Source organism: Rutilus rutilus, assembly GCF_951802725.1.
Source record: "Rutilus rutilus genome assembly, chromosome: 15".
NCBI lineage: Eukaryota > Metazoa > Chordata > Actinopteri > Cypriniformes > Leuciscidae > Rutilus > Rutilus rutilus.
Window position 1 is genome coordinate 9203922 of NC_140220.1, and position 27944 is coordinate 9231865.

The following is a 27944-nucleotide window of genomic DNA, read 5'->3' on the forward strand; positions in this document are numbered from 1 at the left end:
GCTGGTTCTCACGCCGGGCCCCTGCCTTTGAAGTGGCCGTCATATATCAAGGCCGCACATGATCTCCCCAAAACATCACACAGGCAAAGAGTCAGTGGTGTGAACGTGGTCAGTAAGCCTGTCAGCTTCATTACTTTCCACACATGAAAATGGTTTAGCTACTACAAGATGTGCTTCATAAACCAGACCACAAGATAAAAGCGGCATATAGATATTCACAGCTCAGACAGGTCATATTCTTGGCTCAAGGGCACAGTGAGTTTGCACACAGTCATTTAGACGTTTTAACCTCGACTGTTTGGGATTATCTGGAGTATTTCATATATAATGTGTGTATGTATATAGATATAGATATAGATATGTGTGTGTGTGTGTGTGTGTGTGTGTGTGTGTGTGTGTGTGTGTGTCCTAACCCTGAACCTACCCCTAAACCTAAACTTAACCCATGGCCATGGTTACCTTATATTAACCAGTACTTTCTTAGGTAAGTGCACGTACTGTAAAATATTACTTAAATTATTTGACATACCTCGAAATACTATACATAATACATAAAATACTGCCTCATTTAGTCCTATGGAATATATCATAGTGCCATAATTATTATCATAAAACTAAATTAAGTGTCATTAGTAGTGACACTACATTAATGATAGCACTACAACAAAATGTTTTTTGTGTGAAACCTGAAAAGGCAAAAAAAAAAAAAAAAAAAAAGTGATCTTACCAGAGCAATGCTGCCATCTGGTGCGAGATCATTTTAAGCTGCAACTTGTTCTAAATTCAGTCACTCGTTTTTTGCAAATACGTGCGAATGGTATTTTTTAAATATTTTCTGATCAAGTTTTCATTTTAGAAAACCACATTGAAAGAATTTTGAAAAATAGCATATTAATGTAAACAATCATAACTACTTAACTAATGACCGAGATGGCGTCATCCTCACCCGACCAATCACAGCTTTGCGTTCTTTACGCAGTCAAAACACGGAAGTAAACATCTGGTACTTGGGTACACACATGTTTTGCGCTACATTTGAGTGTACCTGGCAAATGCATTCATTTCTTAATCTACTGTTGTATTAATTGTTGGGAATTTATCGAACTTATTGACAAGTGCTTGGCGTTTTACCTCAAATAAAAGAAGTTATTATTACATATTTGATGGACTTTAGAGTCAATAGTACAATGACCTAGGCGCTGTTATTTCTGTATTATATAACGTTAGTTATTAGAGAGTATGAAGTCGTTTAAATCTCCAGGACGTCATGGATATGCGGTGGAGGTTTCACCTTTTGTCGCTTCTACTGTCGCCTGTGCTTCCTCTCAGTATTATGGCATAGCAGGTAATATTAGTTTGCATGACCATGACCATGGTTAGATGATATTGACGTAAATGCCAATGGAAACCTCTTTTGTGTCTTTTAGGATGTGGGACACTTCTTGTGCTGGAGCAGAGAGAAGCAGATGTTTCACTTGTGAGGAGGTAATTTGCTTTCTTTTAGGGAATTAAATAGAGCATCTGCAAATATGTGTGTGTCATAGATCACCAAAACCAAAAGAAACAAACAGTAGTCTACTGTTTAGTTTATGTATTTATTTGTTATTGTTTTTTGTGAAATTATGTTGCTTTACGGTAATGAAAATCATCCCACAAATATTATTATGATATACAATAAAAACTGTATTTACAAATGTATATATATATATTTTTGCATTAAGAATTTTATAATATTGGGGAAGTTTTCATAATTGTCATGAAAGTAATTTTCCAAAGCAACAAAATCGTACTGGACCTGGAAATGGGTTCTGTTTTCTTTGAGAAAAATATAATGTATTATTATTATCATCATTATTATTATTATTTGTAATTATTCATTAAACATCTAGAATCATTTCTTTGCAGATAACACTTTTTTTTTTTGAATGCATTGACATTCATACGTTTTTGAGGCCATTGTAAATCCGTGTAATCTTGCAGTGATATGAGGACAAGTGGAGTCAGTGATGTGACTGATCGTTTAGTATCTTTTTGTCTCATGGGCAGTTTTGACTGGAATAACGGCCTCTTCGATGTGACGTGGAGCGAGAACAATGAACATGTGCTGGTGACGGCAGGAGGTGATGGATCTTTGCAGATCTGGGACACGGCCAACCCGCAAGGTCTTCTGCAGGTGCTGAAAGGGCACACACAAGAGGTCAGTTCACACTTTTAACTTCCAAAACAGCATGTTAAAGCTTCCTGCACTTCATAACCTCTAGACCTGCAAAACATCTGGCCTTACAGGTGTATTCAGTAGACTGGAGTCAGACACAGGGAGAGAACCTGGTGGTATCAGGATCTTGGGATCACACGGCTAAAGTGGTAAGTGGAGTTTTATGTCCGGTTGACAGTAATGTCAAAACACACAAGTGTGTGTCAGTAATGTTTTTACCATGTGTCACTATTGCTTTGTCTGTTACAGATTGTTTGATATGCACTCACTTTACTGAAATGATGAACAATGAATATAAGAATGGCAGTGCCACAAATTTACATGAAACACCGCAAGTTATCCTGTCAACTACAACTATAACTATAACTGTGTTATCAAAACCATTCCACACATGTAGCGGGGAATGTTTCAAAGAGAGGGTCAAAACGGGTTAGAAAATAGCAAATAGCCTAGCCTATAGCAGTGGACCTCAAAGAACATTAAATTCAATTTACATTTATTTGAAATAAATGCAGTTAATGCAATGTGTATTATAAATTATTATTTAAAAACAAAATACAATCATAATAATTACTATTATTATAATTAGTATAACAATTAATCATAATAACTTCCCTCCCTCTTGCAGCAACATCTTATGGAAGCTTGTTTCCACCACTTTTTATGCGAGGAAAAAAAGTTAGAAATGTGAGATAAAAAGTCAACTTTTTATACTTTTATTCTGTGGCGGAAACAAGCTTTCATAACATCTCTTTTCTTCTCTGATTACGTGTTTTTCGGTGTGAGGGCAGAACAACCTGTCACAGCAATAGCAAACCACAACAATTTCCAATGGACAAAATGAAGTCCTGTCCGACAGTTATTTCTTGTTCGAGAAGCCGTTTCACTCAGATATACATCACAAAAGGGAAGAAAAGACAATCGCAACTTCCGTTTCATGCCGAACTAAACAATGCTAAATACAAATAATAAATGCAACTAACCATATGCTCATGCATTGTTGGGATACCAAATTAAACAGATTTGTTTAACCTTTAAAAGAAAGATGAAAACATTCTTTCATGTGCATTGGCGATCAAACATACTGCTAATGATGTTACGTGGTTGTCCTGTTTTCCACACAGTGGGATCCGGAGCGATGTCAGTTAGTGAGCTCCCTGCAGGGTCATGAGGGTGTCATATACAGCACCATCTGGTCTCCTTATATCCCAGCATGCTTTGCTTCAGCCTCAGGTAGGATAATGAGCTGTATCTGTTCTCCCATGAAGCTTGGAAGGATTGCTGCTTTCCTTCGGAAAATTGCTGTGTTGGGATGCAGACTAGAAATACTATATAATCTAGGGGTGATCAGACATGCATATGCAAGTTTGTAGATTACATTTTTGGGGAAATATGCTGTGTATTTTACTATCAGGACAGGCTACCAGTTCAAGGGTCTTTTTGCTAATTATATTTTGAGGGATGGGATCTTGAAACAGTGTTATTTTACTATCATTAAGAAACTAGTTTTATTAATAATTAGATTTTTTTATATATATATATATATATATATGTATATTGCCCATTTTTATTTTGGTCATTTTTGTGTATTTGAAATTTATTAGTTTTTTTATGTGTCCATATTTTTTTCTTATTATTATTATTTTTTCGTTTTTTTATCAGATTTGCGCTTTTAACAATGTAGATTGTTTCAAAGCAGCTTTACAGAGACAAACGTATAATTTAAGGTAACAGAGATTGTTTTGTTTAATAAAGATATTTTCCAGCTAAAGTTAGTTTTGATTGATTCGCTTCCGTCGCAGCGATCATTTGTTATTAAATTAGGGGCCGCTAAGACGACACCATTCTCTCTACACAGACTTTAAACGCGAACCTGTGATAAACGCTGATGGCGTTCACATGCGCATTAAGAATTGGTTCTATAGTTATCCCGAGGTTTGAATATATGTGTGCAGGTTTGTAATTCCCTACAAACCAAGCCTAAACAAAGTACTGGTCTTTCCTTATAAAGTTTGATACAGAATTTTATTTTATTTTGTCACTTCGGGGTAGGTACGCGAAACGAATTTTCCCGACAACGCTTTATCTGTAGAGTTGTAAAGGGATCCTCCATAGGGAGAGACTAGTTGGCACTTCAGCACTGCGTTGACATCGGGTCCAGGCGAAGGTCCTTCATCAGATCTAGATACGGCCTGGATCCGGCAGGCTGCGGGAAAACCTCGGGATAAACAAAAACACAAAAATTAGTCACTTATGATGTAACGAGTACATCAGGATTTATGGGAAGTGTTTCCGGTTCCGGCTGACCTAATCTATGCAGCCTAACATTGAATTATAGAAGTCTAGTTTGTTTATTAAGCGTTCAGGGCAACCACCCAGTAGAGCATTACTTACAATAATCTAGCCTTGAGGTCATGAACGCATGAACTAATTGTTCCGCATTTGTCAATGAGGCATATGGCGTAATTTAGATATATTTTTAAGATGGAAAAATGCTTAAAACTCCCACAGATGGTTTGGGTAAACTAAGATGGTTTAAAAGTTTTTAAACTCCCACACGTTTTAGTTATTTTAGTACATCAAATTAAACTAAATGATAATGTTGTCTATCTAATGTTTGTCTATTTTATTTGATCAGTTAACATTTATTTTATTTCAAGTATTTTAGTTATTATAACCTATAATATTATACCCCTAATACCTATGACAACCCTGTCGTAAAATGCCTAAAACCAAACTGTTAGTAAATTGCTTGTTTCTGTATATGCCAAGGTTTGATTTTGCTGTAATGTTTGGCTCATTAAAATTGCATCACAGGCAAATTATACACTAGAGAGCAACTTATAAGTTACAATAAATAAGGAAATACAGTTTGTGTTTTGACACATGTAGCACCATTTCAAAATCTCATTCTCCTCAATATTAACAGATAAAACAAATTGAGGTGCAGACTGAGCTTGTGTTATTTAATTATATCTAGTAGGCAAATGATTCACCTCATCATTCAGTACCATCATTCACCCCATGAGGTCAGCAGCGAGCTTTCATCATCCTCTTCAGCTCGCTTTTTTAATTTTAATTTAATTTAGTTCAATTAATTATGAGGAAAATAGCCCAAAGTAAATGTAGTTAAAGGGATAGTTCACCCAAAAAAATGATGAATCATTTACTCCCCCTCAAGTTGTTCTAAACCTTGAACGAAGTTCTCTCCTACTGTTTGGTTACCGACATTCTTTTAAAATGTTTTCCTTTATGTTCAACAGAAGAAAGAAATTCATGCATGTTTAGAACAACTTGAGTGTGAGTAAATGATGACAGAACTTTCATTTTTGGGTGAACTATCCCTTTAGCCATGCCCTCTAACATGTATCTAAATTCCCTTACTCTGTTTTCTCAACAAAAAAATATTAATATGTGCTTCTTCTTTTTTTCTTTTTTTGGGGGATTTAATATGAATTAGTAATCTGCTTTTTGATGTAGAATAAAATTTCTAATCGACTGAATAACCCTAGTTTTGATACATTTTGTTCTGGGAAAAAAGTACATTACATTCATTCATAGTAGAGATCTGCATAATCATGATTGCGTAATATTGGATATTTTTTGCTTGTACTCTTCACAGTGATCTGTATGTGTGTGTAAGAAGACTCACAAGGGTCTCATGAGCACACATTTTTTTTCAGATGTATCAGGGGCTGATGACCACATTGCAGCTCTAAACCTGCAGGCTTTGCCATCAGAGCACAGGGTTCATTAGCTCAAACGGCTCTGTTGTGATCTTATCAGCAGCACATTGGGCCTTCAGCACCCACTCACTGCTGATGTGATCTCAGAGTCTGTGTCTAAAACGAATAGTTCATCTAGAAATGAAAATTGTGCCATCATTTACTCACCCTCTTGTCGTTGCAAACCTTAATTTCTTTATTCTGTGGAGCACCAATGGAGATATGCATCCCTTTATAATGCATTTTATGCATGAACGGTGACGAGGAGTTAAGCACCCTTTATTGTGCATCAGACATTAAAAACTGGCCCTGAATTCATTGCACATACACACATGAAGCCCAATATCACACTCCTGTGCTGATGGAGGACCCTTTTCTTTTGCTATTAAATGTTGACACCATGTGTGTAATGAGATGTGTCTGAAAATCAATACTAAATCCCAGTACCTAATGCCGAATGTGATCATGTGAGAAGCGGTTCCCATTAAATGCCGCCTCAGCAAAGATGTTTAAGTTATATATCTGGCTTTTCTCAGCACAGAAACCACTTATGTAAGCAGATAACATAAAGCCAACATCAGGTTTTCACTTTCCATGTATGTGGCAACTTTCCCCAGCTTTCATGCACAGATTTAAGAGGGCCGGTTGTGACTCTGAAAGAGTTTATGTATAAACATCAGGCTTGCAGAAAGTTACATTCCTTATGTCTCTTCAGTATGCAAATGCCAAATTGGTATTTTGGTATTTGGTGTGACCAGTCTTTGCATGGACATTGACGTCAGTACCTCCACATGACTCCATAGCATTCACGTCTTTGGTGAGACAAAAAATACACAGAATGTGCTAAATCATGCTGTGTGATATAATGTTGACATATTTCATTGTATGAATATTTAAATAAATATCAATAATAAAATTCTCTCTTAATCTTATGATATTTCATATTAGGGTCTAAATCAATTATATATATATATTAAATACATTTTATTAAATGAGATTTGGGGTCAGTCAGTTAATCATTTTATTTAGCAAGGACACATTATATAATTGATCAAAAGTGATAGTAAAGGCATTTATTACGTTACAAAAGATTTAATTCAAAAAATTGTACCACGATTTCCACAAAATTATTAAGCAGCACAACTTTTTTCAACATTGATAATAAAAATAAATGTTTCTGCAGCAAATCTGCATATTAGAATGATTTCTGGAGGATTTCATGTGGCTAATGATGCTGAAAATTCAGCTTTGTCGTCATGGGAATAAATTACATTTTACAATGTATTCAAATTGAAAACAGTTCTTTTAGATTGTAATAATATACACTCACCTAAAGGATTATTAGGAACACCATACTAATACTGTGTTTGACCCCCTTTCGCCTTCAGAACTGCCTTAATTCTACGTGGTATTGATTCAACAAGGTGCTGAAAGCATTCTTTAGAAATGTTGGCCCATATTGATAGGATAGCATCTTGCAGTTGAACTCCCGTTCCACCACATCCCAAAGATGCTCTATTGGGTTGAGATCTGGTGACTGTGGGGGCCATTTTAGTACAGTGAACTCATTGTCATGTTCAAGAAACCAATTTGAAATGATTCGAGCTTTGTGACATGGTGCATTATCCTGCTGGAAGTAGCCATCAGAGGATGGGTACATGGTGGTCATAAAGGGATGGACATGGTCAGAAACAATGCTCAGGAAGGCCGTGGCATTTAAACGATGCCCAATTGGCACTAAGGGGCCTAAAGTGTGCCAAGAAAACATCCCCCACACCATTACACCACCACCACCAGCCTGCACAGTGGTAACAAGGCATGATGGATCCATGTTCTCATTCTGTTTACACCAAATTCTGACTCTACCATCTGAATGTCTCAACAGAAATCGAGACTCATCAGACCAGGCAACATTTTTCCAGTCTTCAACTGTCCAATTTTGGTGAGCTCGTGCAAATTGTAGCCTCTTTTTCCCATTTGTAGTGGAGATGAGTGGTACCCGGTGGGGTCTTCTGCTGATGTAGGCCATCCGCCTCAAGGTTGTGCGTGTTGTGGCTTCACAAATGCTTTGCTGCATACCTCGGTTGTTACGAGTGGTTATTTCAGTCAAAGTTGCTCTTCTATTAGCTTGAATCAGTCGGCCCATTCTCCTCTGACCTCTAGCATCAACAAGGCATTTTCGCCCACAGGACTGCCGCATACTGGATGTTTTTCCCTTTTCACACCATTCTTTGTAAACCCTAGAAATGGTTGTGCGTGAAAATCCCAGTAACTGAGCAGATTGTGAAATACTCAGACCGGCCCGTCTGGCACCAACAACCATGCCACGCTCAAAATAGCTTAAATCACCTTTCTTTCCCATTCTGACATTCAGTTTGGAGTTCAGGAGATTGTCTTGACCAGGACCACACCCCTAAATGCATTGAAGCAACTGCCATGTGATTGGTTGATTAGATAATTGCATTAATGTGAAATTGAACAGGTGTTCCTAATAATCCTTTAGGTGAGTGTATGTACATATTGCTTATATCGAATTGTGTGTATATAGTAGTCTAAATCTTACTTTTAATGTTCATTTAATCTTAATTTCCTATTTTGTTATGTCACCTGATAATGTATTCAACAGGGCCTACAAGTGCCGCTCTGCTTTGAAGAGACAATTTCAGCACCTCCCACTCAATGCAGTGATAGCAGGAGCCCTGGCTTCTCTGACGGGGATGCCAATGAAATCTTTAATGCAAAACGCTTGCATGCCAACAATCTCAGTAGGAGATCTGTTCCGCTATGATTCAAATAGAAGTGCCTAAAGCAGACCACATATCAAAGTTATTGTTAAACTTGAGCTCATTGAAATATTGATGTAATTAATTTTCCTCAAAACCTTGAAACAATTTTTATTTCCATCTGCAAGCTGCCTCCTACACATTGAGGCCCTGTTTGTGATGGTTTCTGACATATTCTCATCAGCTTTTGGAGCTGGAGTGGTGGGGCATTGTGATTTAAAGATCTTAGTTGAGGATTTGAATACATTATTTTCACACAATATTTGCTGAAAACAGGTTTAATCTTTGTTAACAGTTTCATAATTTAAAAAATGTAAGATTTTTATGGTGGCTTTTCATATTTTAAAATCAAAGCCTGCATCTGTGACTAAGGTAAAATCATAAAATCTATACATAAAAAGCATTTGAAAAATATCTTTAAAAATAGATGATGTAGGCAATAGACATAGCAAAGTTTGGTAAAAATCATATTCCCATATTTTAGATTCTCTGACCCTTTTTCCTGATGCTACAATGTTAAAATGGAAAATGGAACCATGTTGCAGTATATCGTGATACAAAAACACCACTCTGTTTAAATCTTCCTAGAGTACTTTAAAGTGTTTATGGGATAGGCTTAATTTATTGTGACTGCGCAGCTCAGGCAGGAACTCCCTACGGGTCGCACTTCAGAGTGACTTTTATTTATTCCATCGGTTGCAGATCATCAAATCAATAGGGGTTACAATAGTCATTGGCATAAGTCTCCTGAGATGTAATTAACTAGAGTAAGGCTATTAATTTAAACGGCGATCTATTGGATCGTCAATAAATGCGATGTATTTTGATGCCGTACTTAGGATTGAGACGTATGTTTTGAACATATTTACTCCAGACTTGGTTTGTGTGATACCAAGCGTGTTGCTATTTGAGGTATCATTCATATTTGTGCTGCAAATGGTACAAAATGAGATGCATACCAAAATTTTATGCGCAATAATAATAGAGATTCTTTCCTTAGCAGACTTTTAAATGGTCACCACAAAATCCAAACTGACAATTCTTATTCTTTATTGAATATTGCAGTATTTATTATAAATGACTTTTATGTGCATATCATTTTCTTTTTAATTCATGTGCCCTAATCTTTAATCAAAATAGCTTTCTCTTGGATAGAACAATATGGAAGAAAAGACCATCGCAACTTCAGTTTCATCCCAACTTTAAATATTCATTATTGTCTGTGAGCTTTCCAGATATGCTTTAATATGGTGCTTTAATCTGCATGATATATAGTTATTTATGTATTTTTGGAACATCCTAGGTTATTCAAAGTAGGACCTGTGGTTTTAGTGATCATATGAACATTTTTCACCAGGCTGTTAGTACTACATTTATACTTAAAAAGTGAATGATTGGAACATTTACTGCTTACTTCAGAATAGAAATTCTGTGCTTCAAGAGGCGTAAAAAGAGATATGACAAGATAAATTCCCTTTAGAAATCTGTGGCCAGTGCAGCATACATAGGACTGGCCTGTGACATTTCCCTCTGCGCCCTTGCCCTGGGTTCATTCACGCTGAGTGCAAGTGGCCCTTGAAATGAATGTTATGGTTCAGGGGATTCTGCTGAGATCGCAAACTGGGAAATTATATGAGAAATTTTGTGGCTTTTTATAAGATTTAAAGGTCGGACGCTTGAGAATTGATGTTCATCTCTGTTGCTACAGGGGATGGGACACTGCGAGTTTGGGATGTGAAAGCGGGATCCTGCCGGCTGGCCATTCCTGCACACAGGGCTGAAGCCCTCAGCTGTGATTGGTGCAAATACGACCAGGTGAGCATTTCCTCTATTCGGTTCATTGACTGTCTGTGGGCACAAATGGGATTTGAGTTTCAAAACACAGTTTATGATACTATATATATTTAAGTGTAGTTGTACCGAAGTGTTTCAGAGCACTTATGGAAGATAGACATAATGTCATATGAATATTTTCCTATGCATTGGTTCAGGAATGAGGTATGTTCAAAATGTTGTACTGCTATTTCTTCAATTTTCAGAATATACAGTATATTACTGCACATAGTATGTTCTGTTTCCAGAAAAAGTTATATACTTTTTGAGGAAATCATCAGACAAATGGCACATTAAACAGTATTTAAATAATTTAAAGTATTAACGTAAACTAATGTTTAAAAGTTTGGGGTGGCTAAGATTTTGTTATTTCTTAAAAGAAGTCTTTTATGCTTACCAAGGCTGCATTTATTTGAAAAACTGTAATATTGTGAAATATTTCTATTTTAATAAGTTTTTACCTTAAATTTATTCATGTGGTCACATGACACTTCAGTGTCACATGATCCTTCAGAAATCATTCTAATATGCTCATTTGGTGCTTAGGAAACAATACTCATTATTATTATCAGTGTTGAAATCTATCTAATTGTTTGTGGAAACCTTTTTTTCAGGATTTTTTGATGAATAGAAAGCTCAAAGGAACAGCATTTATTTGAAATACAACTTCTTTGTAACATTGAATGCCTTTACTCTCACTTTTGATTAATTTAATGTTCCCTTGCTGTAATAAATGAATAAGTATTGATATCTTAAAAAAATCTTAGTGACTCCAAGCTTGTGTATTTTGCTAGATACCACTGACTGAATTAAGCATGTAATGTAGTGGAGTCATGTGACCAAAATGTAGCATACTGTGTACTGCACATACTATTTATAAAAAAACCTAGTATGCTGTATAAATTAAATGTGTTTAATTCCATTCATATTATCTTTCAATTATGTAACAAGATCTGAAATTATATTTTCTCTCATTTCTATTCTGTTCTTAGAATGTTCTGGTCACTGGAGCCGTGGACTGCAGTCTCCGAGTGTGGGACTTACGGAACATCCGAAATCCTCTAGCTCAAATGATGGGCCATTCTTACGCCATCCGCAGAGTAAAGGTATTTTTAGTTGGATGGCCAACTAATTTTTAGTATTTTAGTTCAAAAGCTGGTCTTAATTTCTTCCAGAAAGAGTGTCTTGAATCATGTGATTTCAAGGGTCATGCAAACTTTGTGTAAAGGGGGCCATAGAGTAACATCTCAAAACAGTTTGAAATATTCCGCTGGATAAAGGGTGAAGAATCTTACTACATCTGCGTTCAGTGTAACATTAGTTTGGTCATTGCTTTGACTTAAATTAACTTAACAAGTCTGTTGAACATTAAGGAGGCTTGCAGCAGCTTCTGTCTGTGTGAAACTCAAAGCGTATTTCTGTACTGTATGTGACAGCTATGGATTTCCGTATATAAACAGATTATCTTTAGGGATCTGTGTAATTGATTTGGAGAAAATGTGAGCGCGTGAGTGTCCAAACAGTCAGCAATTATGTCGATTAAAGAGTTCAGTGCACTTTGCACCTGACCAGCCTGCTGCAAAACCTGTGAACAAAACATACAGTACAAATAGTCCTTCCATCTGATTTTATGCCCCTTGAGGATCCTTGTATCTTCAAATGAACTGTGGGAATAAAACCCACTCCAGCTGGGTCAGGGTGAAATCACAGGCTGTTTCAAGTGAATGGTTTTGCTCTCAGCTTTCAGGTAATGTTGAAATGTGTGAAATAAGGAGCTACGAACACAGAGCTTTGCTATTACACTGGGAATAGAGGAGGGCTGTGAAGCATGAGATTGTGTGTTGCTGAATATAATGATATCAAATAGCTTTTAAATGAACACTTTTTATATTATTATTATGTCATCTTATACTGTATCAGTGATTAAGAGGTTCATTCCTTGTCTTTCACATTTACTGTTCTGCAGATTATCAAAAAACTCTTCCTGTAGGGTAATGACAATAGTTGTGATGTGACTATAGATATAAGATCTCCAAGACCTAAGTTGATCAAATAATTTTAGCTTGCTAGCAAGGACAGTAAGGACCGTGGCTCACTACACATTGGGACACTGATGACTCTGTAAGCTCGTGCTCGATCGGCCCAAAGTCCGGCATCCGACCAGCGCGGAAGGTCTTTACGTGTTACAGTCTTTTCTCGAGGCAAAGTATTTTTTGATTAAATGCAATACATTTGAATATGTATTCTCTCGTTATTTCATCTGACTCCATAAATGAAAAGGTTTTAATGATATCTGTGCATCATTAAATGTGAGCGAATGTTTGACTATTCTTTTTAACTCTTTAATGCAAATAATGCCAAAGTCAGTTAGAATAATCAAATGTAAGAATTTATTATGTCAGGTAAATGTATCATGCCAATTTCATAATCAATTCAAAGATAATTGATACAAAACATCAAATACTCAGGAAAATGAGAAGAGGTGCAAACCCAACAATAAGAAATACATGAGGCTTAGAGTTTTGGGCGCTCTCAGCCTCACGGGCTAATCTGAAGTACAGAAAGGCCCCGACCCAATATTAAGATACATGATGCTAAGAGTTTACTCTTAAGTAAGAGTTACTCTTAGCATCATGGGCCAACTTGAGTTACAAAAAGGCCCCGAACCCTTTGCTACATTCCATTATATAGACAGACCTCTTTCACATGGAAACATGTACTAACAAAAGAAATTTGCATTCAGAGGTTACACCTTTTGTGGGTGTGTGACCATTTGCCAGGAGACCACCTTCCTTTGTGTGCCAGTTGTCTCTAAAAACCTTATTACCTTTTGTTTTACTTATTTGGAAATGAGACATTTGTACCAGTCGCAATGAGACATTTCAAATGATACTAAGTATGTATAATACTCAATGTTAATCATTCACATTAAACTATACATTTTCTTGGGTGAATTCAGATGATCTGAGCATGAGAGAGAGGGGGTGAGAGAAGGGGGAAAGAATGTAGATTAGGATGACTCGGAGGTGAGACTTTTCGTCTCGATAGTGCACGAGGGCTAGCTCAAATGGTAATTTCCAGAGAGGTCCTTTTGTCCGAACGTTTCAGTGCACATGATGAGACAGCCCTTAAAATGGCCGGCTCCCTGATCAGTGCCCTGATTACTGAACTGGAGGGCTGATTGAGACCCACCTGTTGACTGAAACCTAAACAAGACAGAAACTAAGCATGACCATGACACTTAATGCATACTCTGAAAACTGAACAAATATTAAAGTGTTTAAGAGTGTTTTTTGTTGTTATTTTGTTGTTAATATCTACCAAATGATGACAAGATTTGGGCCACATTCAGCTTTGGTGTAAATAGTACATTTTAACGCAGTGTTCATTGATAAAGATATCAGCATGCACATCAATTGATTTATTTATTTTTTGTCCAGCAGCCACTGTATATTAATTCTTCTTTCATTTGTCCATCCTGTCTAGTTCTGCCCATTTTACAAGACCGTCCTCGCATCCTGCTCATATGACTTCACAGTCAGGTAAGCCAAATGTTTGACCACAGATGCATCTGTTCTGTTCTTCTGATGATCAACACAACAGCATGTTTGCTACTTTTTTATATACAGTTCTATAAATCTAGTGCAAAATTGTCCTAGCGAATTGGAGGACTGGACCTAACTGTTGTTTGATTGGATGAATTAAACTCAGCCACAATGAGTAAATTTTTGGATATGTTATTGTTCTGTCTCTTTCCTGTGAGAGTTTCCTTCCTTCACAAAGAAATTACATGTTTACAATCTTACACTGAGCACTTTTTTTTATTTTTTTTTATCAAAAACACAGTAAGATTTCTAAAGAACCTTTCCACAGTTTTCCATTAACTATTCAAATCTACTCGTCCATGTTGAGGACAGATGATCTTTCCTAGTGGCCTTTGGATGAATGGTGAAGTCTGCATTGCTGGCACGGTTGGAGAAGAACTGATCCCTTTGCCATCAAACGGGGTTGTAAAAGCCATTGATTTCATTTCAGGGTAGACTGTTTTATTTCCTTTTGCAGTGGGTTTATTCTGTTAGTGCATGGTTGTGTTTTTATTGAGCGTGGAGATTATTGCATTTTTGCACAGGGAGAATGATCTTTATAGGACTGTCAAGGACGTATCAGCAGAAATCACTGTTGTAAAGCAAAAGCCAATTTTTGGTTTCATTATTTCCAAGATTGCTGGCTGCCTAGTCGCTGTAATTTGATAAAGGAACCACAAATTAGTTTTATACAAATATACCGGTAATTGTGATAAAGTCTGATAGATATTTTTAGGCCTTTGAAGAACATACTAATTATAATACTATAGTTAACAGAAGACTGACATTGCATTTCATGATTTGTATGCCTTTATGCTCCTGCCAGACATCTAGTAATGTTCCAGGTTCAATGAAGCTCTACTACATAATTTAGATAACACTTTTTTGAAGAAAAATTAAGTGCTTTAACAAAAAATTTTTTTGTATTTTTTAAAAATTTAAGGGACATGTGACTGAGGTAATTGACAGCCTGTCACTAAAGCTTAACTTGTTTTGAAAATTCCATTCCTTAGTTAGTCCCCCTGTTCTGTTGTGAGAGCCCCATAATTGATAGAGGGATGGATGGTTGTTGTCCCTAAAAAGTGACAACTGATCTTTGCCGTGGCTGTTAGAGAAAGATTGCAGAGAGCACTTTATCTGGGCTGACAAGCTTTTAAAATGAGAATTGACTTGCACATCGAGCAGTGGTCTTATTAGAGGTGAGTTTGATTTTCCTTCCATCGATGCTAGTCACCTTATTGTTCAAACATTGTTTATCTAAGCCTGGAGGCTAAATGTGCCGTCCAATCTGTAAATAAACACTGCGAATTTGTGTAGTACGATTATCTAAACCTTTTTATACCACCCAGTTCCCTAGTAAAAACAAAAGAAAAGAAACCTGTATTAAATTATTCATGCATCCAAAAAGCTGATATAATGGTAATAAATGTATGCTTATGTGTGTGGTGGGGAGAGTCTGTATGCTAAAATTCAATTAACATCTATCTATATATATATTTGCAAATCTACAGATTTGACGGCTACACATTCATGATGTGAATCTCCCGTTCCAGCACAACCCAAAGGTGCTCTACTGGATTGAGATCTGGTGACTCTGGAGCCCATTTGAGTGTAGTGAACTCACCAGCAATGTGCTAATTTGAGCTTTGTGCTTTATCCTGATGGAAGTAGCCATCAGAAGATGGGTACATTCTGGGATGGACATGATTAGCATCAATACCCAGGTAGGCTGCTCAATTGGTACTAAGGGGCCCAAAGTGTGCCAAGAAAATATCCCCCACAAAATTAAACCACCAGCAGGGAGGAATGGATGGATCCATGCTATTATGTTATTTACGCCAAATTCTGACCCTACCATCTGAATGTTGCAGCAGAAATCGAGACTCATCAGACCAGGCAACGTTTTTCCAATCTTCTATTGTCCAATTTTGGTGAGCCTGTGTGAATTGTTGCCTCAGTTTCCTGTTCTCATCTGACAGGAGTGGCACTGGTGTGCTGTAGCGCTTCTGCTTCAAGATTTGATGTGTTGTGTGTTCAGAGATGCTCTTCTGCAGACCTCAGTTGTAACAAGTGGCTATTTGAGTTGGGGCCGGCTCACACAGAACGCGTTTTTCCATTCTGCTGCACTACTTTTCTATTGTTTCTTTATATAAACACACGCTAGACAGAAGTGTTTGACCATTGCGCTCGCATCTCTTGTCCTTTGCAGTGGAGCACAATTTATATATTTGTTGTAAAAATCGAATATTTGTTGCAATACATCTCATTTATGATCAGATTTTCCATAAAATTGTAGTCAGTGTGAAATTGCATAAGGAGCTATATGAGTATTACTGTACCTAAATTAAAAGATTTTGTATTGAAAATTTTATATTTTTGTTGTCATTTTCTCAATTCATTTAAGATAAATAGCTAATTTGCTTTAGAACTGGTATTTGTGGTTTTGCTTTCATAGAAATCAATTCTAATGATTACAGGAAATTTGCTATTTGAATAGGAAAGGCACTCATACTTGACCAAGGTGTCATTTAATTAGTTTTACATTCAGAGTAAACTGTGATGATACCGACCGTGAGGTAATTACCAGAAGTCATTTCCGCAGGAGGAATAGAACAACGTGAATCTTTTTTGTTCCCTTGCATTAAAGAGAAAAGTGTGTTTATTTAAATACAAAGCCTTTTTGAAGGGTTTGTGTTTAAAAGAACATGTGAGCCACCTGCTGCCACACACACCTAGCTGTTTACTTAACCCAGTCTCTTTTAGATCTGTCAGGTTTCGTTTATGGGAGATAAGGTGTCCTCTTTCATACATGACAGCTGGCTTTTCTGAGTTGCTATGATGGCAGTTGCTAATACGGGGTTATTTAACAACTAATTAGACTGGAATATTGGTTTCGCTGTATTGTTCTCTGCTTTTTTCTTTCTTTCAATGACAGCAGTTTGTTAAGGTTGATGCATTGCTTTAAATGAAGTACGTACGACAGATATCAGTGTTCTGAATATCAAACTATAAAATAAACAAAATAAGAGGTTACGATTTTCCCTTGATCCTGAATAGACATCTAAAACTAAATAACATGTAAATTACCAGAGGTTCTGAAAAAAAATTAATTACTGCAGTCTATATAAAAAATATTTAGTTAATTTGAATCAGTTTGAATTAATGATTCAATGACTCACTCATACAGACTACACTTGTTTCATTACTGGATGAATCAGTGTTTTTTGAACAAATCTCTTGAATGACAATGACAAATACATATTTACATGTTGCCACCTACTGGTGTAACAATGTAATTGATGCTATCTTTATTTGAAGCATTGAGTTACTTTCAAAAGGTGATTTAATCTATACTGAACGCTACCATAAACATACTATAAACTTTTATCCCAGCACCTCTGTGATCATTTGAATTATTGTTACACAGAAATAATGATACTGTGTGGCTATTTTATACCTGACAACGGCAGGCAGCCCCAATGCAGATTTGGATGTTCGCTGTGATCGTATCTCTCAAAGGTTTAATAGACATCTAGCCGAATCAATGCTTGGGTGTTTGAATCGAGATTGCGATCTTTTAACGATTAATTGTGCAGCTCTGTGTAGTTGTATTTAATTTGGATTTGGTCATCTGCATTTTTCTGCACTGACTGTGGGTGAAAATCTGTGCTTATAAATAATATCCTTCACTTCTGCTCTATGGCAATGTTAGTATTAATGCCTGCCTAATGTTTTCTTTTAGACAGGGAGGTTTTTTCCAGAGAGGTGATTTAATTACATTTGCTGAATGGATCAGTCGGGGCCTGGTGAGCCAGGGCTGCGTCAGGGCTTTCAGAAAAGACAAACGGCCGTTCAATTAGCATGATTGCCTTCTGCTGCTCTGCGTCCACAGATTCTGGGACTACTCCAAGAACCAGCCACTGCTGGAGACACTGGAGCACCACTCAGAGTTCGTGTGTGGCCTGGATTTCAACCTGCACATCCCCAACCAGGTAAACTCACCAAAACACACTACTGTGGGCAACACTTATTGACTTCAGTCTTCACTATAGTGCTCATGTACTGTAGGCAACCTGGGTTCAAATCCATTTCATTCCACCTAATCCAGACGTATCCTCCCATGCTCTCCTTTCAATAAGTGGCAAAAAGGAAATTAATATTAGGAGAAAGTTCAGTAAACCAGCAAAAAGGCTCCGAGCACCCTTTGACTGTAAGCTTAAGTAGTCCAAAAATGGCACATTGTAATACAAAAAAATGCCGCGTAAAAAAAAATTGTGCAAAAAATGTATGTGCATTTTAAGTGATCAAAAAATTATTTCATAACTTGTCATCACATCTATTACAATGATCTATGAATATTGCTGACTATAATAGCAAATTGTAAAATGTACAAATATTGTTATATTGGTAAATATCAATGAAAGTGAAATATAATTTGTCCGCGTGTTCATTTAGTTGTTGAACTAATATATTATATATACACATCTATACACTACCGTTCAAAAGTTTGGGAACAATAACTATTTTTTTAAAGAAATTAGTACTTTAATTCAACAAGGATGCGTTAAATTGATAAAAGGTGATGGTAACGATTTATATTGTTAGAAATGTTTTTATTTTGAATAAATGCTGTTTTTTCCAAAAAAATATATTAAACAGCACAACTGTTTCCATCATTGATAATAACAAAGTATCAAATCATCATATTAGAATGATTTCTGAAGGATCATAAGACACCAAAGACTGGAGTACTTGCTGATGAAAATTCAGCTTTGCATCACAAAAATAAATTACATTTTAAAATATATTAAAAAAGAGAACCATTATTTTAAATTGTAATAATATTTCATAATATTACGTTTTTTTTTGTTTTTTTTTTATAACTGCAGGCTTGATGAGCATAAGAGACTTCTTTCAAAAACATTAAAAATAGTAATGTTTCCAAACTTTTGACTGGTACTGTATATCAATTTTTTTTTTTTTTTTTATACAAAAAATCTACTTGAATCTCCAGTGGGTGTTAGTTTAAAATGTATAGTACTTCTGATCAAATAAAAAAAAAATAGCCATTTCAGAGCAAATACATAAATTACATAAATAAATCAAAAGGCTGAACAATATTGAGATCTGCTTGTTTAAAACTATAGTCTTGCTTTCTGTGATCTTTTGTGACAAAAAAAAGTATGTTTAAAATATAAAAAAAATAGAGAAGAGTTAAATTGTAATAATATTTCACAATATTACTGTTTTTCTGCATTTTTTGCCATTTCAGAGCAAACACATAAAATATAAGTTATATATCATATATTTTAATGCTGAACAATATCTTTAGGCTATATCATAGTCTAACTTTCTGTGATCTCTGATGATTATTTTTTTCGATTTTTTTGCGAAACCTGCAATTAAATGACATCTGTTCTGATGGACCAGTAATTAAGAAACTTAAATCAATATTTTATTAACCCTCACTGTACGGCCTGGTCTGTTGACCTCACTTCCACTGAGATGTCTTGTCTATTGCGGAAAACATTCATCCGCGGAGAGTTTCTATGCCATTCGCACATAGAATCGGTCACGTACAGTAACCGAGCACTCAGCTCATTGAGATGTGGGCCGCTGTCCTCTGGGGATCTGGTCCTGTCTGACGTCAGCACTCACACTGATGAATGAAAGTCAGAGCAGTCAATGAGCCATCACTGAGCTGACACGAAATGTCTGCAGCAAACCTCTCCTCAGCTCCACCGTGACATTTTTCTCAGATTTAACATTGAAGCTCTTGCAAACTATAAGTCACCTCAGACCCTCTTTGAAGCCTGTAAATATAAAGGTCTTTCTTTCCATCTGTTTACATGGAGCATGATGCATTAGATTTGTTTGATTGATTTTCAATTAATTTTAAGCAGTCAAGAGAAATAAGTCAAGGTAATTTCATTTTATGCAGTACTGGAAAGTAAGCTGTTATATATCTAACTGAAAATGCACTGTGTCACCTAATATTTGCGTGTTCAGTTTATTTTTGTGTTGATTAGAGTATTCTGTCAAATGTTTGGGGTAAGAATTGTCTTTAAAAAAAAGAGAAAAAAAGAATACTTTTATTACACTAGGAAGCTTTAAGTTAATCAAAGGTGACAAAGACATTTATAATGTTACAAAAGATTTCTAATTCAAATAAATTCTGTTCTTTTGAACTTTCTGTTCATCAAAGAATCGTGAAAAATGTATCACAGTTTCCAACAATGGTAATAATAATAAATGAGCACAAAATCAGCATATTAGAATGATTTCTGAAAGATCATGTGACACTAAAGACTGGAGTAATGATTCCCAGGAATAAATGACATTAATACATTCAATTAAAATACAAAACAGTTATCTTAATATTTCACAATGTTATTGTTTTTACTGTATTTTGATCAAATAAATGCAACCTTCACCAAGGCATAAGAGACTTCTTTTAACATTATATATATATATATATATATATATATATATATATATATATATATATATATATAATGTTAGCCTGGTTAGCCAGTAAAGGACACTGGTCGTGTTAAAAATGTATATGCGTGAGTATTTAACAATGGCTCAGACTGATTTGTGGGTTTGGTGGGTTTATATATATATACAGCGGGTGAAATAAGTATTGAACACGTCACCATTTTTCTCAGTAAATATATTTCCAAAGGTGCTATTGACATGCAATTTTCACCAGATGTTGGTAACAACCCAAGTAATCCATACATACAAAGAAACCAAAACAAATAAGTTCAGAAATTAAGTTATGTGTAATAATGTGAAATGACACAGGGAAAAAAGTATTGAACACATGAAGAAAGGGAGGTGCAAAAAGGCATGGAAAGCCAAGACAACAGCTGAAAACTATCAATAATTAAAAAGCAATCCAGCCCCCTGTCAGTGCAAATTAATATCAGCTGGTTCAGTCCCAAATGATGGCCTACAAAAAGCTCTCATTGCCAAGGTGTCACACAAGACACATCTCATGATGGGTAAAAGCAAAGAGCGGTCTCAAGACCTTCGCAACCTAATTGTTGCAAAACATAATGATGGCATTGGTTATAGGCGCCATTCTAAGCTTCTGAATGTTCCAGTGAGCACTGTTGGGGCCATAATACGGATGTGGAAAGACAATAATTTCACCATAAATTTGCCTCGACCAGTGGTCCTCGCAAGATTTCTGATAGAGGAGTGAAAAGAACAATCAGAAGAGTTGTCCAAGAGCCAAAGACCACTTGTGGAGAGCTTCAAAAAGACCTGCAGATAGCAGGTACTGTTGTCTCAAAGAAATCCGTAAGTAATGCACTCCACCGCCATGGCCTGTATGCACGCTCGCCATGCAAGACTCCATTGCTGAAGAAAAAGCATGTTGAAGCTTGTTTAAAGTTTGCTGCACAACATTTAGAAAAGCCACTGGGAGAATAGTGTGGTCAGATGAGAGTTTGGATGCCATAATACACACCATGTTTGGAGGAGAAATGGCACTGCACATCACCCTAAAAACACCATACCAACAGTGAAGTTTGGAGGTGGGAAGTGAACATCATGGTGTAGGGGTGCTTTTCAGCAAATGGTACTGGCAAACTTCACATAATTGAGGGAAGGATGAATGGGCAAATTTACCAAGATATTCTTGACAAAAATGTGCTGCCATCTACCAGGATGATGAAGATGAAACAAGGGTGGACATTTCAGCAAGACAATGATCCCAAACACACAGCCAAGGAAATAAAAATAAAGCTGCTAAAATAGCCCAGCCAATCACCTGTCTTAAAAATCCCATTGGAAATCTATGGAAAGAACTGAAGATCAAGATTCATAGAAGAGGCCCATGGAACCTTCAAGATTTGAAGACTGTTTGTGTGGAAGAATGGGCCAAAATCACACCAGTGCAATGCATGCGACTAGTTTCTCCATACTGGAGGCGTCTTGAAGCTGTCATTACCAACAAAGGCAAAGCTGTTATTACACACAACTTAATTTCTGAACTCATTTGTTTTGGTTTCTTTGTATGTATGGATTACTTGGGTTGTTACCAACATCTGGTGAAAATTTCATGTCAATAGCACCTTTGGAAATATATTTACTGAGGAAAATGGTGACGTGTTCAATACTTATTTCACCCGCTGTATGAATGAATGAATGAATGAATGAATGAATGGATTTTATTATTGTGTCATGTCCAAATAGGACCCATCCCTTTCGGGATTATAAGACACCACAAACCACTTCAAATTATAACATTCACTTCCTATAGATGGTAACATACTTCACAGTAGGTTAACACATGCATAAATAAATAAATAAAGAAGTACATAAAAGTAAAAAAAAAAAAAAAGAAGTACAGATTTAGTGTTTCCCCTAAATGTACTTTTTGTTCTCTTTGCCCAGGCTTAGATAATCAGCAAGGGCGAATACCTTATAATCAAAAAAACACTTTAGTCTATCCGCCTCATTCAACCACATCAAATCTGTAGTTTTACACTTTTTAAACAGCTTCAGTCGCATCTCATGGTATAAAGGGCAGTAAAACACAAAATGAAACTCATTCTCTATATCAATATTACAATAATCACAGATTCTTTCTTCCTCTGGCACTCCCCTGTAACGTCCTGTTTCCAGGTGCAGGGGCAAAACTCCAGAGCGGAGCTGAGCGCACAATGATCTCTGTTTTTTTGATAGGGGAGCACATACATATTTTTCATTTCCAAAACAACTCTTTATTATTCTATATGTTCTTAATTTTGGTTTAAGAAATATATCTTGTGACCATTTACTTTTATGTGTATCTAATAAAACTTCCTTTGCAGCAAGTATATGTGCTGTGTTTATATTTTGAAAAATGTCAGGAGCTCCAATTTGTGTAAATATGTCTTGTACTTCACATGCCCATGCACCCTTTACAGACACATCCCAGTTGAATATTTTCTTAGCAACTCGGTTCTCAGGCATTTTCACCAATCTATTCCATAAAGCCATCATACAACCTTTCCACCTTACTTCACTTGGTTCCCAACCCATGTCACCCGTTATTGCTAAGATTGGGGTAAATTTGTGGACTCCTAGGAAATAACGTATTGCTCTATTTTGTACCATCTCTCCTCTCACATTTATTTTTGAGCCCCATATTCCTGCCATATAGTCCATGACAGGGCAAACACAGGCCTGGAATAATTTGGAATAGGTAGCATATCCCAGGTTTCCCAACTGTTTCGTTTTTGCTATTACACCCCCAAGCGCTCTACTAGCAGATTCAGCCAATATACATATACCATGCTTGTAATTCAAATACTCATCCAAAATAAAGCCCAGATATTTATAATGTTCAACATAATCCAACTTGTGACCCCAAAAATAAAACTGAAACTTATTTCTTCTATGCCCAGATTTTCTAAAATGCATAATCTGGGTTTTACTATGGTTAACTCTAAGTCTCCACTTCCCACACCATTTTTCGGCACACTTTAACATCTTCTGAAGATGTTCTTCATTTTCCGCCACCAAGATTATGTCATCTGCATAAAGTAATATATCTAGTGTGTTATCCCCATCATAATTTATACCCAATCCAAGAGCTTTTATTTCCTGTGCCAAATTATTAAGAAATATGGCAAACAGGGTAGGGGAGAGACAGTCCCCCTGTTTAACCCCTTGTGGTGTAGGGAACCACTCTGAATAGTACTCATTGACTTTAACACAAGCTTGAGGATCTTTATACAATGATTGTAAGGTCCAATAAAACCTTCCCTCTAGCCCTTCTCCCGAAAGACAATAAAATTATAAATCTCTGTTTACAGAGTCAAAAGCTTTTTGAAAATCAATATAACAAACAAATGATGGTTTGTCTTGCATTAATCTATTTCTAACTACAGTAGTGATAGAAAATACATGATCCACACAAGCTCTTGCCTTTCTGAAACCGTTCTGCTCCTCTACTAAACGATCATTTTCTTCCAGGTAGGCCATGAGCCTGTTATTAAGAATAGATGTATATAATTTGTATGTTGTACTCAATAAGCTGGTACTCTGGGATCATTTTTTATAGATTTCGGTATTGGACTAATAATCGACTTGTACCACATAGAGGGAATGAGCCCATTTTCAAAACAAAATTTGAATAAAATAGAAAGGAGATCTTTAAATAACGGACATTTCAATATTTCATTTGTCAACATATCAATACCAGAAATACCTGGATATATACCGCTGTATATATATATATATTTTTTTTTTTTTATTAAATAAATAAAAGTTTACTTTATTTGATCACTTAATTTCTGTCGTTTTTTTTTATTTATCACAATCCACATCTCGGGTTTGAGCTTCTGTTTCAAGGCCTAAAGATTCCTTTTTGCGCTGTCAAAGCATCCTGAAAGTTATTTACATTATTTTCAGGATATAATGGCTTTGCCATTACCCTCACATCTCATTTTGGTAATGTAGAGATTCCTGTCAATCAGAATGCAAATTTGGGAAGCTTTTAAGCTCACTTAGATGTCTTGCCCATTTTGTGAGTTTCTTACAAGACGTGATGAGTCTCTTACACTAATAGCGCGCAACTAGAGAAATCACAAAAAAATGGGCCGCAGTGTGTCAGCAAAATTGCAGGATTGGAAAATTCTGTATGTATGGGTTCTCTCTTATTGTTAGTTCGGCGTGGGGCATAAGTGCAGCTGTTGGCAGGCTGCAGGTGGTGTGGGTTGTTCCTGCAAGACGAGGGCAAGAACTGTGAAGTGCTTTTTCTACCGCAGCCTCCCTGTTCTCTGCCAACCGTACACACAAACGCACGCACATACACACCTCGTGCTGCTCGTAGGTGCTGTCAAGGCCAATATCCAAACCCACAAATCAGTCTGAGCCATTGTTAAATACTCACGCATATACATTTTTAACACGACCAGTGTCCTTTACTGGCTAACCAGGCCTGATTATAGGGTCAATTTCAATTATTTCAAATAGCTGACGTATCAATCTATCAAAAGTTTATGCACATACTTAGACTTAAAAACATACATTCTCATTGAAAATATGGTTACTATACTCATATCAGTTTGATTGATCACCTCTGCTCAGATTTGCTCTCCGCACTGAACATCTGTACATCTGCCTTTGAACAAAGTGAAGTATAATTATACTGTGAGCGGTTCTTGAGAAAAAGCCCCGCTCCACCTTCATCTACACCCACAGCAGGTGATGCATCATACTTTGTACCTTTTGACAAGGAGCTAGAATGTTTCTGCCAAAGAGGACATGTATTCTGTGCTCAGATATTGTTCCTCAGATGAGAAGAACGGAGCTCCGAATCACATTCTTGCTCACTTGCCTCCAGTTATATTGAGCGTTGTGTTATCAGCTGACCACCCGTTCACTCCTCGTGCCTGCTCCGCCTCACTCTCTGCATTTGGTTTTTCTGCACTGTGGGCTGCTCTCTGGCACTCGGTCTCTGTTGTGCATTTTGCAGTTAAGTAATTAATGAAGGACTTTTTTCCCTCAATGGGTGAGTCACACAGGCTTTCTGCTGGAGCGCTCTGGAGTAATGAGACACGGAGAAAAGGACTGCAATAAAGGGACCGGAACTTTGCTTTGGCATCACTATATCACTTTCATATTGTGTTAGGACACACTGTGCCTTCTATTCTATTCCTTAAATTCTATTCTAGTCCAGGGAATTATTTTAGTTGAAAAACTGCCCTTACTAAATTTGTCTTGATATTTCTATTACGATTTTTAATAAGGAAAACATAACAGAGGTTCTTTGTTGAGTTGTACATGGTACGGTAGCAATTTTTTGTGCACTTGTATTCCTTACGTGCTCAAAAGGAGAGGCTTTAAAAAGTCTTTGAAGCAGAATCAAAAGAAACAAACCATTCCAAGCAAATCATTGGCTGAACATCATTATTGTGCATTTCAGTAAAGCAGCATGTGCATAGAAATCCCTTTGTTTCTCAATATCAAGGGTGCTCTCTCAGCACTGCTTGAGTAATCTCTCTCTCTCTCCCTCTCCCTCTACCTCTACCTCTCCCTCTCCCTGATGTCCATTTGTAATATTAGTGAAGTTTGTTGTGCTACAGTGATAATTTATCAATGTTATTTTCAAGCACTTTTATCGAAAAAGATAAAGAATTTCAGAGCTCTCATGAAATTAGCATAATATTAGCATAATGCCCAAAACAGCTTTTGCCCTCAGAGGTTCAGATTTATTAATAAAGATGTTCCTGAGCAGTTCAATCTAAATGTTTGCTTGTGCACAGTTCATTTTACAGAGGACATCTTCCTGAACCTGGAAGAGTACACAAAAGACTACTCATCACTGTCAGATGTTCTGCTCAAGTCGTGCTTGCAAAGTCGGTTCCGATAGATCATCCGCATTTTTAGAATCCGACTCAGGCTCTAAATGAGACGGTCAAAGCGACGACATTATTATTAACTGTGTGATACAATTGCTTTAGAAGCCTTGGAAGGGCATTGTAGAAATCAGTGCGTTTCAGATAGACTGGGAATAGAGGAGCTGCAATAGTACAGCATGTGAAAAATAATGTGTTTTTTGAACGTTAAAGCATGTTAACCTTTTATATTACACCTTATAATCAAATCAATGAAATACCTAGTCCATGAAAATTTTGTGACAATAATCAAAAATGCTGATGGTGGCTGGCAACTTTTCTTTTTAAATGCTGGCTGGGAGAGAGTTAATGTCCTTAGCTAAATATCAGATTTTTTACATTACATGGATGCCGTTCTAATTGTGTGACTTCCCTTTTTTTTTTTTTGTACAGGTTGTGGACTGCTCTTGGGATGAGACTGTAAAAGTCTTCACCCCTTCATGCCTGGCCGCCCAGTAGGAGTTGATGCACCAGAAAGATGGGTCCGCAGCGCACGGGGGAGTCACGGCTCTGTTTTAATCACAGGTGCAGAGTTTGCCAAGATTTCACTGCAGTTTTCCTAATGACGCTATTAAAGGAGAACCCGTGGGACGGATCAGGATCATTGCATCGGGAGCGCAGTACAGAGGACGGGGAATCTCGTGCTGTCCCTGAGTGTGAAAACTGCTCGCTTTCAGTAGTGTAATGTGTTTCTTAAGTGTAAAATCAAACTAAGTGAGTTTACCTTGAACAGTGAGTGCCTTATTGTTGTCTAAAGCTCATTGGTAAATTATGTAGTACGTATTTTTGTTCCCTACCGGATTGCTTCCAGTTTGTTAAACTGATATTAATAAATCAATGCAATTTTTCATTCTCAATCAAATGAGATTGAATCATGCTCAAGTCAAATGATGAGCCTGGTTTGTTAAAAATCTAATTAATATTTTTATTATTGCTTCCAGCACTGTGTTCAGTTTAGATTGCAGCAGACAAATAGGTGAATATCATATCAAATTTTGAGACACATAGTGAATATTGTTTGATATATTTTACTTGGGGCAAAATTTAGGAATAGAAATGCCAAGTATACAAGCATTTAGAGGTATAACAGTAATATAGTGTTAAGAAAAAAAGAAATGTAGCGGTAACATGGTACCGCGATGTTATCAAGTAATACTATGGTACTTCAGTATATACCGTAGTATTGAATGAGTATCATATTCATGTATACATTTTGGGTAACACTTTATTTGACATTGTCTTTGTTACAGATGTTACATACTAATAACTATAAATTATGCATAATTACATGCAATAATATGCATAATATATTTTTTTACAACTACACTACAGACCAAAGGGCTATATACTATATAAAGATACAGTTGATATTAAAAAAAGAAAACATCAAACATGACAATAAA

General features: G+C 36.4%; 1 protein-coding gene across 1 annotated transcript; it reads left to right on the forward strand.

The window, feature by feature from the left end:
• The first annotated feature begins 977 nt into the window (after nucleotides 1-977).
• Nucleotides 978-27833, forward strand: pex7 (peroxisomal biogenesis factor 7). Its single transcript, XM_084432360.1, has 10 exons — nucleotides 978-1345; nucleotides 1428-1485; nucleotides 2047-2197; nucleotides 2287-2364; nucleotides 3340-3448; nucleotides 10432-10538; nucleotides 11549-11662; nucleotides 14043-14098; nucleotides 18033-18132; nucleotides 26935-27833. The coding sequence occupies exons 1-10, from the start codon at nucleotides 1240-1242 to the stop codon at nucleotides 26998-27000; spliced, it is 945 nt and encodes a 314-aa protein (XP_084288486.1). The 5' UTR covers nucleotides 978-1239; the 3' UTR covers nucleotides 27001-27833.
• Nucleotides 27834-27944: the final 111 nt, after the last annotated feature.